This window comes from Dama dama, chromosome 20 (assembly GCF_033118175.1).
Source record: "Dama dama isolate Ldn47 chromosome 20, ASM3311817v1, whole genome shotgun sequence".
In the NCBI taxonomy this organism is placed as follows: Eukaryota; Metazoa; Chordata; class Mammalia; order Artiodactyla; family Cervidae; genus Dama; species Dama dama.
Window position 1 is genome coordinate 76,932,826 of NC_083700.1, and position 13,976 is coordinate 76,946,801.

General features: G+C 36.5%; 1 protein-coding gene across 1 annotated transcript in view; it reads right to left on the reverse strand.

Annotated features, from left to right (window-relative positions):
• PDE4B (phosphodiesterase 4B) overlaps positions 1 to 9,933 on the reverse strand; it is a 428,331-nt gene extending 418,398 nt beyond the window's left edge. Inside the window, exon 1 of the mRNA XM_061121680.1 lies at positions 9,678 to 9,933. Coding sequence (XP_060977663.1) covers positions 9,678 to 9,913 — 236 coding nt within the window. The 5' untranslated portion in view covers positions 9,914 to 9,933. The remainder of the gene's footprint in view (positions 1 to 9,677) is intronic.
• Between the last annotated feature and the right edge of the window lie 4,043 nt (positions 9,934 to 13,976).

Sequence of the window (13,976 nt, forward strand, 5' to 3'; positions counted from 1 at the left end):
ACCAACAATTTGTCACCAAGATTACTTATAAAGTATTAATATTATAGATATCTCTAATCTTCCACGCCCCTTCATGTATCCCAGCCTTGTCATTGCAAAGGGGCTTGTATAACTCAATGAGACTATGAGCCATGCCATGCAGGTCCACCCAAGACAAACAAGTCATACGAGAGAGTTCTGAAAAAAAAGACATCCACTGAAGGAGTGAATGGCAAACCACTCCAGTATTCTTGCCGTGAAAAGTCCATGAACAGTATGCAAAGGCAAAAATATATGATACCAGAATGAGCCCCCCCAGGTCGCTAAGTGTCCAGTATGCTACTGGTGAAGAGCTGATGGCAATTACTAATAGCTCTAGAAAGAATAAAGCAGCTGTGCCAAAGCAGAAATGACTCTCAGTTTTGGATGTATCTGGTGGTGAAAGTAAAGTAATGATGTAAAGAACAATATTGCATAGGAACCTGGAATGCTAGGTCCACGAATCAAGGACATGGAACAATGGATTGGTTCCAAATTGGGAAAGGAGTGTGTCAAGACTATATACTGTCAGCCTGCTTATTTAACTTATATTCAGAGTACATCACGTGAAATGCCAGGCTGGATGAATCACAAGCTAGAATCAAGACTGCAAGGAGAAATATCAACAATCTCAGATATGCAGATGATACCACTCTAATGGCAGAAAGTGACGAGGAACTAGAGAGCCTCTTGATGAGGGTGAAAGAGGAGAGTGAAAAAAAGCTGGCTTAAAATTCAACATTCAAAAAACTAAGATCACGGCATCTGGTCCCATTATTTCACCGCAAATAGATGGGGAAAAGTGGAAGCAGTGACAGATTTCCTTTTCTTGGTCTCCAAAATCACTGCAGACTGTGACTGCAGCCACGCAATAATAAGATGCTTGCTCCTTGGAATAAACGTTAAGACAAATCTAGACAGCATATTAAAAAGCAGAGGCAGTTGGCTTTGCCAACAAAGGTCCATATAATCAAAGCTATGGTTTTTCCAGTAGTCATGTATGGATGTGACAGTTGGACAATAAAGAAGTCTGGAAGCCAACAAATTGATGCTTTCAAATTGTGCTGGAAAAGACTCTTGAGAGTCCTTTGGACTGCAAGAAGATCAAACTAGTCAATCTTAAAGGAAAGCAATCCTAAATATTTATTGGAAGGACTGAAGCTGAAGCTCCAATACTTTGGCCACCTGATGCAAAGAGCCAACTCACTGAAAAAGTCCTGATGCTGGGGAAGATTGAAGGCAAAAGGAGAAGGGGGCAGGAGAGGACGAGATGGCTAAATAGCATCACCAACTCAATGGACATAAATCTGAGCACATTCCAGGAGACAGTGAATGGTATAGAGGCCTGGCATGCTGCAGTCCATGGGGATGCAAAGAGTCAGACATGACTGAGCAACTGGACAACAACCACCCTCCACATCACTGCTTCAATAGTTTACTTTTAAAAATGGGCCATAAACTTTTTATAACTTGTCAGGGTATTGGTCAATTATTAAGAATTAAACTCAAATTATGATATGAAAACATGCTGATGAAATGGAAATAATTATACTTTAAAATGAGGTGCTTTTTTTTACCCAAAACTAATGCTTTCCATCAAGTGCACTCCTTTGAAACTAAAGAAAGTACATATAGGCACTTAAATATGGAGAGAGGTACAGAGATAGAGTAAATACGGAAAACCATTATCAATCAACAAATCGAAGTAGAAGGTTTCATTATACTATTACTATTCTTTCAAGGTTTTGAAATTTTAAATCCTCACTACCAGTAACCTCTCCTTGACCCAAATTATGTCCACCCTCCTCATTTATTCTGCTGCCATTCCTGGACATCTTAGATGCATATAATTTTAATGTCTGAAAATTTCTATGACTCTATCAAGCATAGCTACCCAGAAATTTTTTATCTACTCCTTTATCTCTTACATTGGTGGTTTTTCAGACACTTGGAGATTATGGAATCTGTACTCCCCCAAATTTCCTGAAATTTCCCCAGATTCATCCATGTTTCTTTGCTTGGACCCAGGACCAGCAAAAAGATCATCACTATCTTATTTTTCAAGGAATTCCCAAAATGGGTCCTAGAACACTAATGCTTCACAAAATATAGTTTGAAAGCAGTTTTTCTGAAAGCCACATTACCCCTCTGCCTTTATTTACAATCTGCGTTATTTGCTGAGGTTGACATTGTGAGGGTATAGGGTGACGGAGGGGATAAGCTGTCTGTCAGGAGAGCAAGCATAGTGACAAGTGTTCTTTTCCACAAAAGGTCGAGAGAAGCAGTCACTCGTATTCTCCCTCAAAGACAAAACATCTAAGTTCTAACAAGAAGAACTTCAAGCAATTTGAGAAGGTCAACAAATTACTTCTATTTTTTTTAACTTAAAGTACACAGTGGGAGTCAAACATATCTCTGTCAAACAAATTACTAGGAGTGACAGAGGTCCCAACCTCTCAGTTCAGAAAAACATGAAACAAAACCAAGTGAGGATTTTTGCTCCTAAGGATGTCTTTTCTAGAATACAATGGTTATTAATTCACAATTTCCTTACTTTGCAAGCAATGAACTCTTCCTTACAAGTTCCCCAGGAAAATTCTATCGAAAGCTCAGAAAGCTTAATATTTTTTAGATGCTGCTTTAGTAGGAAATGATCAATAATTAAGCATTCTAATAAATAATATGCTGATATTTTAAAGGACAAATAACAAATAGGTTTGTCTCTATGATGCTTCCACTCAGATAGTTAATAAGAGATACGTAGAGCTTTCCTAAGCTGAAACACCACCTATTTGGTGTGCTGTTTGATGCATGAGGAATAACCAAATAATAATTGTACAGTGCTACAGACAAATATTTACTTTACAGCACTACAGGCTAGGTAGTGTGATTTGTACACAGAGGCTTAATTAAATAGGCTACCATGTAAAACACTTAGCCTCTAGTGAGATATCGTGATTAAACTTGTACCTACGATATCACAGAACACAAAACAGAAAGCAAGTTAGAGTAGCCCTACCAGCAAAAAGGGAATACAACTACTAAGAGACGGATGAAGTGAGGGTGCTTATAGAGTGTCAACTAAGTTTCCTTTTCTCCTCCTTCATAACAAGCTAAAGGGAAAGTGCTAGAAGAACAACAACAAAAAAATACAACACAAGGACCATATTCATTTTTTCTTTTATTTTCCGTCAAATATATATCAAGTGCCAGCCTTTCTTCAGGTGCCCAGGATATAGTAAACAAGACAGAATCCCTGCTCTCATGCAATTTTGCTAGATTGGTAGACAATAGAAGAGAAAAACAACATACAGACAAGGGTGTCTTTTCTAGCAATATATTTCCAGGTAATAACACCCAAGAAGATAAAGAAAGCAAAACAAGGGACAAGAAAGCAAACAGTGCTTTTTTAGATGAAGGGGTCAGCAGAAGCCTCTCTACCAAGTGAGGTTTGAGTAGAAGCCAGGAATGGATGTGAGACAGTGAACCACGTCAACATCTAGGGAACTAGACTTCTAGGCAGAAGCAACATCAAGCAAAGGCCCGGAAGTAGAAATATACAAGGTTTGTTGAAGACCAGAAAAGAGCCTAACATGGCTGGGGAATAGGAGATGAGGTCACAGGTATTCTGGAGCCAGAAAATGTAGGGCCCTGTAAACCAGGGCAAGCATTTTAGATACTTTTCTGGGAATCATTTAAATACCTCAAGTGTAATGTTGCAGGTGTCTTGACAGTGATGCTAGAGATAGAAGCACAATAAACATCCAAGGATTCAAAACTGGGAGTCAACGAAAGAAGGAAGAATGGGAAAAGAAAGCAAAGGGAATTTCACAAAAGACTTAAACTTTAGCAGTTGGGCGGTTGGTATGCCTGCTGGGTCACCTTCCAGTGTGTATCCCGGCAGGGGGTTTGTCATCACTACTTTCAAAGCCCTTTTTCCAGTAAGTATTTTTAAAATCCAATATATTGAAGACTTGCACACACTAAAAGGCCAGAAAAACACCATTTACAGACTTGCATTACTGAGAAAACAGTTGCCCTGATTAAAGCAATAGAATAGGGCTATGAGGCATAGATTTCCATTGTCATTGAGATCAGATTGCGGACATAGATAATTTCTATAAAAAACTCATCAGGATTATACACAAACACAACACAAAGCACCTCTAATAAATTAGGACTGAGCTAATCGGTTTTCATCCTCCCTAGCACCTTTGCTAAGATTCTTTGATGCATTTGGATTTAGTGCATTAACTAGAACTAGGCATAGCACCATGCTGGAGGTGATAAATGCAAGGCATACAGAATTTACATGCTTTTCCTCCCAGTTTCCATAAACCATAATTTGTTAAGTCATAAAGAATGTTATAAGCATAGTTTTGATGCTATGAAACATACTCAATAATTAGAAGTCATTATCTCTCAAATGAACATTCTCCCTTTTCCCCATGCTTCTAAATCCTCTCACCTTCCAATCCATTCTCCACAATGCCTGCAAAGCCCTTTCCAAAGTAAAAGCTATTTAAGGTAACCCCCTTCTCATAGCCTTGCAGTGGCTCCCCGCTGATGATAGGATAAATCCCCAAGTCTTGTTCACGATACTGGAAGCCCTAGAGTGTGACTCCAATCTCCAAGCAGAGTCTGACTTCCTATCTCTCCTACCTTGCACCTAAGGCTATAAAACTCCAATGAACTTTACTCACTTTCCACCATCCTCTGAGTCAAATCCCAACTCAGCCCCTTACTTGCTGTGTACTCTTGGGCAAATTATCTGTCCTCCCTATGCTTCATCCCCTTTCCAATAAAATGGAAATATCAGTACATAACCTGGACATTTTTGCTTGTTTTGTTTACTTATTTATTTAATTGGTAGATAATTACTTTGTAATATTGTGATGGTTTTTGCCATACATCATGGCACAAAAATAAGCTAATAATTTAAAATAATGTCAGATGCATTTTAAGTACAAAATAACTGTGAGTTATTATTACTGTTATTGGTTGATAAAATTTTATTATTGTCACTTTGGCCAAAAAAATATTGCCCTTCCTGCCCACTTTTCTCCTGAAAAACTAATCATTCTTCAAGACCCCACACAAATGTCATCTCCCCTCCAAACCTTCCCTAACACATTGACTCACTCTCTGGCAGTATTTATCTCTTCTTGTGCTCTTACAAGTGTCATTCTTCATTAGCATTACACACATACCATTGATTAATTCTTAATGCCTACGTTTGTCTTCCATGGGACATGAGCATTCTTTGAAGGTAAGGACTCTTTCTCCCAGAGTAGCACCCAGAGCATGGTAGGCTTTCAACAAATGTTCTGTTCAATCAAATGTTCAATCAGTAAGTACTTAAAGACACAGATATTTTTCAAAAATTTTCCATACTGCTAGGAAATAATTCAGGAAATATAAGAAAGAACACAAGGCACAGATTTAGATTTAGCTCACAAACTAGGACTAAATTGTATAAGACAGTAAATGTGTGCAAAGCTTTAGAGAAAGGTTAAACATATATTATTAAACATTTTCTTTTTACTCTTTTCCAGTTATTCTAGCTTTGTCTTATCAAGTATAAGTAAGTTTCTTTAGAGTATGAACTATGTCGTTTCATACTTTCGCGGTCAAATATTCGGCACAAAAGTTCACATTTCATGAACCTTTAATAAAAATGAGGAAATATTTCCAAGGTCTAGGTAGAACTAAATGGGGAACTGGGGAAAAAAAAACAAAAACCAGGTCTTCTTTTCTAATACTAACTCTGAAAGTATACTGTCCTCTGTGAAGCATATCCCATATGCAAGCATGAACAGACAAACAGAGAGTGGTGGTGTTCACCAATGCACTTGCTCTTCAAGAGCAGTGTGGTAGGCCTGAAATGTATTCAGGACCATCACCAGTAGCTTCCATCAGAGAGCATCACGCTGCTGATGATGTCGGAGAACTAATAACTGAGGTTGGAACATGAGCAAAGGAGAGAAGGTTGACAAAGCTACAGGTGGCAAGTGTAAGTCTAGAACAAGCAGGCCACACAACATTGCTAATTGTTATATCCTGATACAAAATAAAAAGTTCAAATTTGAAAAAAAAAAAAAGAACAAGCAGACTACATAAGACAAGGAGGATAACGTTATATCTCAGGAGTTTTCATCCCTGATTAGGGGTTAGGGATAAATTTTCCCTTCTCCCTGTTCACCAATGCTTTATATTCCATTGATGCTTTGCAGTGTAGGACACATTTTTTAAAAATCTATATTGTCTCATATCAACTAACATGGATTTGAGTGTCCACTTTTGGGTTTCAGAATTCAAAGGAGAATTTAGAAATTTGGGATAATGGCACACAGTCAAATAATAACAAAGGGAATAGAAATAGTTAGAAGAAACGAAAGCAATTCAGAACAGTTTTATTATTCTTATTCTTCTAATAAAACTTAAATGAGATAATGCGTGTGAACATCCTAGTAAAGAAACGAAAATATAGGAGATGTTGGAATCCACATGGATCAAATCAGCAGTTTTTTCTTTTCTTGCTCACAGCACAGCTCAATTATATATGTTGAGAGAAAAAAAAAAAAATCCTGGGACTGGTTAATAATTATCTTCATTTTCATGCAAGTACTTATAAGTTTTTCTTAATATCCATTGAAGACCAATGTAATTTTCAATACCAGGACTCTTAAGTAGTAATATTGTGTACTAAGTGAGGTTCTAGAACTTTTTTTCCAGTCTTAAAAATAGGCTAGATTCCCATATGTCAAAATGGAGTAACTGTGGGCCTGCCCAAGAGTTAAAGAAAGCAACTAGGTAAATCACCCAAATTCCTTCCAGATTTAGGACTGCATCAATACTCTGAGTAGTGATAAAACACGGAGTATTTATCTTTGTTCAGATATTTTAAAAAGAATCACAGAGTCAGTATTTCACAATGTTTCTTAAATCTTCTGCCATTAACCCACACTTCATAACTTGGATTTTCAAAATCAGAGAACTATACATTCACCTGAAAAAAAAAAAATGAAATCTACAAATAACTGAAGATTAAAAAAAACTGTTCAGTGGGTTTAGATATAAACTGCATCCTCTGCATTGTTTAGCTCATCATGAAAATTACTTTAATTTCAATGCTGGAATCAAAACAATCCAGTCTTTTAAAAAGACGTCTACTGTCTACTGTAAAGTAATAACATGTTTTTAGAGACTTCTAAGTGCATATCTTGGAATTTCTAACTTAAATGCATGGTTCAGAAAATACTAATTGTTGATCATGAAAAGAATGGTTACATTTCACCATGACAAAGAGGCAAAAATAAAGTACTTATGCTCTTATTTCCTCATTTAAATTACATATGATGCTGTTTAAAAAGGAGTACATAATTTTTAAGGTTAGTGAAAAAGTCATTCAAATACATATGTATTTTATGAAAAGAAAATTTCATTGAATGCTCCATGAAAAAAAATTTAAAAATATTAAATATGCACTGAGAAAAAAATAAACATAAATAGAGACTTAATCAGAAGTTAAAAGAAACAATGATATACCTTTACTAAGAAATACAAGAAGAGTGTGTAAGCTGGGAGGTAAAAATGGGTGAAAATGAGTCACTGTCAAACTAAAGTTATTTTGTAAGTTTGATGATTAATGGATTCTTTTAACTTATGGTACATCATATCAAAGTCATGTGGGCTTTTTTTAAAAATTTTTGGCAATTTGTGGAAATTTTTGTTTTAACTCAGCTAGAAGAAGACCACTTTAGTAGCATAAGTTATCTCAAATACCATTTAGTTGTTCTTTTTGAAATTTGCTGCAAGAAAATTTGTATAATGCAAGAGTGAAACTGGCTCTTTAGTCATTTTAAACTTTGGGTTCTTTTGAAAAAAAAAATCATTATTTATAGCTGTACCTTTCTACTACATCAAAAATCTATTCTGAGTAAAAGAAAGGTCATGTTGTTATATTCAGGAACTCTATAATAAAGAAATATTACCAAGGTTTTATGAAGATTCACCATTATCTGAGAATCAGTTAGTTAAAATTAAATGTCCGTCTAGTCAAAATAATGGTTTAATATTAACCAATTAGTAAAACATGAGTCAATTAATTGTATGTTTTTCACCTTTATTCCTTTTATGAGAACTAAGTAGCAGTATAACTATATCCCTTTCTCCTATTCAGTCATACTACTTAGCAAACTATATGAAAATACACACACTTTAGGGGTGGGGTAAATCAGGAGAGAGGACTTCTTCAAAGCAAGTACCTCCTTACATATAAATCTTCTCTTTGTACAAATGCTACCATTGGTCAGTTTTGAGAAATTAATCACATGTACTCTACAAGTATGAGATTATAGTTAAATAATAAGATTTAACTCATCAAAAAGGTGATAAAAAAAAAATTCACCAATAAAACAATTAAGTGAACAACATTGCATTGTCAGAAAACAAAAATAACCATATCATTTTTAGCTAGGTAAAACATGAATACTGGCCTTAACATGTGGTGTCCATCAAAGGCAAGCTACATATTTCTAGGGATAACTTGAATTTGCCAATATACTGTGCAGTAGATCAGGCAGACAAACACTTCAAATGAGTAAAAAACAGAATTCAAGTAAATAATAATTTTCAAAAACTGGATCTCCTCAGTTTATAATGTTGGCTGGTAATCTAAGATGCAGTCAAAATCAGTGTGTTAGAATTATCCTTAAGAGGTAATAGCTCCCTTCACTGCTAAGGTCTCTATTAAATAAAAATTATAGGTACCCAATTTTGAAGGGTATCTTAATCTGAAAGAAAGTATAATATTCAAAGAAATCTGAAAAAGCCTAGCTTTTGCAATTAAAGTTCAATTTCTTTTGTACTTTCCCTTGTGTTTTGTTATTATACTGGTTTAAGGAAACTACTCTGTTGTATATAGAATAGTATATATATTAAAGGCTCAGTACAGTTTTATAGAGGGCTCTTGGATTTATTTACTTGGCATTCCCAAGTAAATTGGGAGTTTATTTATTATTATCTATAAATTTTAAGTCACCTTTTTTACAATAAGAATCTCAAAGATAATAGCAATTTGAATCATAAATTAAATTAAGTAATCACATAATTTCAGAATTGGGAAGTTAGTTTTCCCTTTCCTTGACAAGTGTAAAGACAGAGGTAATAAATCAAAATCACTAGTTGACATACTACAATACGGCAATGCCATAAATTAAGCTTGACTTTATACATTGTCTTAAGAAACAAATCCAAGATTGAATCATTTATTCTTGTACCAAAAATATACTATCAGAAAAACTCATCAATATCAACAGAAAAACACGCACACACAAAGTGACCAATCACCTCCACAAAGATTAAAAACTGAATTTTAAAACTCCTTCAATACTCAGTTGCCCTAGAATTAGCTAGGTGTTTTTAATAAGCAGGAATTTTAAAGACTCTCTCCAGTGAGAGCCTTTTTTTATCTGGAAACAGCTAGGCACAGTGATATGAACACACAGAGCACTATGTATTCTTCAGCTGACCGGCTCTCCACTCACCTCACACTTGAGGTCTGTATTATGAACAAAATTCAAATATTCCATTTGCTACATTTCCAAATCACTGTTGCTAGTCAAAAGCACTCCAAACACCACCAAATCCCTTCTTACCATGTATGAGCCACAGTGAAGCGACGACGCTGCCGAATGCTTTTATTCACCAGCAACTTTCTGAAAAAGCAGGGTGAGTTCCTTGGCGAACTGCGTGGAGAAATTTTAGGAGATGTAGGTCTGTTTGCCGGTAGTCTTGGAAGCTCAAGTTCTAAGTGCATTTGCTCCTTGAAAGTCTTTATGCAAACCTCAGATTCAGAAGCAGTAAGTTCTTTTGAAGAATCTTTTGCTGTCATGTCTTATATGGAGTGCTGGCTTTCACCATCCAAAACAAAAATCTCAAACATAGCAGAGACACAGCTGCAGGTTAGGAGGCTGGTAAGTCTGCAAACTGTTCCCAGTTTAATTTAGGAAGCTGTGGCTCCAAAGTAGGAGCTGCTTAGAGCAGGAGCAGCATAATCGAAGAATGGCAAGTCAGCCTGTCACAAGGAGCTTTATCAGCCTGGCTTTGCCTCTGAAAATGCGCCAAAGTGCTTCCTATGTCAGTAGCCTCCTTGTGGATGAGGTTTGTCTGCAAGCTACACACTGACACTCGCTGAATTCATTCAGCTGAATATATCAACTCATGAAATATTCATGAGGGCTTCTGATAAATCCTTTACATGCATATTTTTTTTTTTAAAAAGAAGTCTTTTCAAACATGCTGCATCCACTAATGGATAGTAAGCAAAACCTAGTCACTGAGTCACTCATTTTTGTTTGCACAATGCATAGAACCAGAGCCCAGCCAGCATGTGTGATGTTTAAAGTCTTCATTCAGAATTATCTTTCTCTGTAATGCATACAACAGTAACTCCACCTACCAAGCGCTTATTGGCCCAGGACTATTTAAATAACTGCACTCTGTTTCCCCCTCAACAACACCTTCCATCACCCAGATTTTCACATTTGTGAAGCCACTCAATCATCAGCAAAAACATTAAATCAGATTGTCAAAAAGCCTAGCTAAAACAGACCCCCCAAATTCCATTTCTGAATGAAAGAGCTGATTTGCTAAAGCTTTTTTTCCTCTCTCCTCTTCAGAAGATACCAAACTACAATATAAAAAGAGTCAGGGAAACATTAGCTTTGGAAACATAACAGAAAAACATTAGATTTGGTTCATTCCCCTAAGGAATTTAAAGACTAATCTTTAATCCAATAAAAATTACCTTCATTCTTCTGCTTAAATTCATTGTCCCTGAGGTGCCCACAACAGCCACTCTCTGTTAGATGTAAAGTCACTTCCAAAAGTCAAAGTTCTCTAGAATGGAAATGGAGGTAACAACCAGGAGAAATGAATGCTCCCCATTATAAGTGCAGGGTCCAAAGTCAAGCGTCATGCACACGTGTGTGTGCACACACACATACAGGTAGATGCACACAGTAGTGTCTGTGTGTGGGTATCTTTACTTGCCAGCGTGTGTGTACTTGGTTCACAAGGGCATGCCAGTGAGATATATGGGTAGGGGAGCCCCAAAAAATGTCTCAAATTCCAAAGCAGATCATTGCAACCTGAAGTTTCATTTAGAAACATACTGGCATGCAGCTTCTACACTTTAAAAGAAGTAAAAAGACTAGTGTGGTGCCTAAGTATACAGATGCTGTGAAACTCTGTACCTGCATCATCTCCTACCAGGCCAGCCCGATCTCACACAAATTTGACAAAGCAGAATTAGGGTTAGCCAGCAAGAGTGACAGTTCAGGAATGATTCACAGGAAGACTTCAGTGAGAAAGCAAGAAATTTATTTTTTCTCTAATGTGTGAGAACTTTCACCTTTATAATAAAATCATTTATATGTGTCAAATACTGTGGTTAAATATCTAAAGGCTGAATAAGAACAGACTATGACCTGTGCACAGGAAAAAAAATAAGCCCCACTCCAGCCCTTGGGGGAATGGTTTAAACCTAACAGGAAGGATTTGAACTCCTAGCTTATATGTACTGCAATAATACAGTAAAAGTATATTATTGAACAAAAGCAAAGTCATGGAATTTCAAAATTTGAGTGAATCCCTGTAATCACATTTGGCTCCTCATTTTAAAGACAAGGACATAGACTTAGAAACTTTCAATGACTTGTCCAAAGTCCTTTTTTGTAGTTGATATTAGAGGAAAAGCTAAAACCCAGGCTTTCTGATTCCCAACTGAGTGTTCTTCCATTATATAAGAGAGGTTAACATAGTCATTTTTCCTGCTAAGCCCTAGCACATGCACTTTATATATTTGAAGATATTTCAACTGCTCTATTTGAGAATGAATTGTTAGTTATGTCTAGTAATGTCATGGGAGAAAAATGTAGTTAAAACTATCTATTATTTATTGCATTATGAAAACAAAGTCAAACTTTTCCCAACAATAATGGGATACAAAACTGGAATGTGAGAATATGTGATACTGTCAATATTCAGAGTGACTTATTTGCAAAAAAAATGAATTAGCAATTTGAAGTCTTTCTCTTATTCACTTTTAAAGGCTGCCAAAACACAATAAGCATTTTAGGGATTTTTACCTCTCCCAAAATTACAGCAAATTTCACAACCCAGATTTAGCTGTATGTGAACTGGGATTCAGATGAGGAAATGTTGACATAAACTTACTGAAAGCAGAACAGTGGTAGAATTACAATTACTTTCTAATTCTTATTGTCAACTTATGTGACATTATGTGACATTTCACATTATTCTTTCACTTTGCATACCATGCCAGTCAATATCCCAGTTAAAGAAATTTTAAGAATCATTCTAAGAAAAAGAATTTCAAAACTATGTAAAGTCAAGACCAAAATTGAAACTAGCTGTTGAGTAGCTATCAACAGGACTCTGGAACCCCCCCAAAAAAAGATGTCCAAAGACAAAGGAGAAGTCACAATGAGATGGTAGGAGAGGTGCAATCATGATAAAATCAAATCTTATAGCACTGGGTGGGCAACCCACAAACTGGAAAACAGTAGTACTAAAGAAGTTCTCCCTCTGTTGTGAAGGTTCTGAGCCCCATGTCAGACTTCCCAGTCTGGGGAATCCAGCAAAGGGACTGTGAACCTGCAGGGAATCTGAATTTGAAGGGAAGCAGGATTTGACTACAGGGCTTTCACAGAACTGGGGGAAACAGAGACTCTACTCTTAGAAAGCACAAACAAAACCTTGCATGTACCAGTATCCAGGAGAAAGGAGCAGTGACTTCACACGAGCCTAAACCAAACCTACCTGCTAGTGTTGGAGGGTCTCTTCGGGAGGCATGGTTTGGCCATGGCTTGCCACAGGGACAGGGGTTCTCTTGAAGGTCACCATTAACCCTACCATAGAGCCTGTAGATTCCAGAGCTGGACTGCCTCAGGCCAAACAACTAACAGAGAGGGAACACAGCCCCACCCATCAGCAGACAACTGAATTAAAGTTTTACTGTACATAGCCCTGCCTACCAGAGCAAGACCCAGTTTTTCCCACCACCAGTCTATCCCATTAGGAAGCTTACACAAGCCTCTTAGCCTCATCCACCAGAGGGCAGACAAAAGAATCAAGAAGAACTACAATCCTGCAGCCTCCAGAATGAAAATCACATCACATAACGTTAATAAAAATGAAAAGGCAGAAGATTATGTCCCAGATAAAAGGACAAGATACAACTCCAGAAAAACAACTAAATGAAGTGGAGATAGCAACCTTCCAGGAAAAGAATTCATAATAATGATATTGAAGATGATCCAGGATCTCAGAAATGCAAAGAAGATGTAAGAAATGTTTACCAAACACCTAGAAGAACTAAAGAACAAACAGAGATGAACAACATACTAGAAGGAATAAATAGCTGAATAACTGAGGCAGAAGAACAGCTAAGTGACCCGGAAGACAGAATGGTGGAAATCAATGCCACAAAACAGAATATAGAAAAAAGAATGAAAAAAAAAAAAAAATGAAGACAGCCTCAGAGAACCTCTGGAACAACATTAACCACACCAACATTCACATTATAGGAGTACCAGAAGGAGAAGAGAGAGGGAAAGGACCCCAGAAAATATTTGAAGCAATAATAGTGGAAAACTTCCTTAATATGGGAAAGGAAATAGTCAACTGAGTCCAAGAAACACAGAGAGTCCCAAGCAGGATAAACCCTAGGTGAAACACATTGAGACACATAGTAATCAAACTGACAAAAAATAAAGACAAATTATTAAAAGCAACAAGGGAAAAACAATAAATAACATACACAGAAACTCCCATAAGGTTATCAGCTGATTTCTCAACAGAAACTCTACAAGAAGTAGGGAATGGCATGATATATTTAAAGTAATGAAAGGGAAGAAGCTATAACCAAGAAT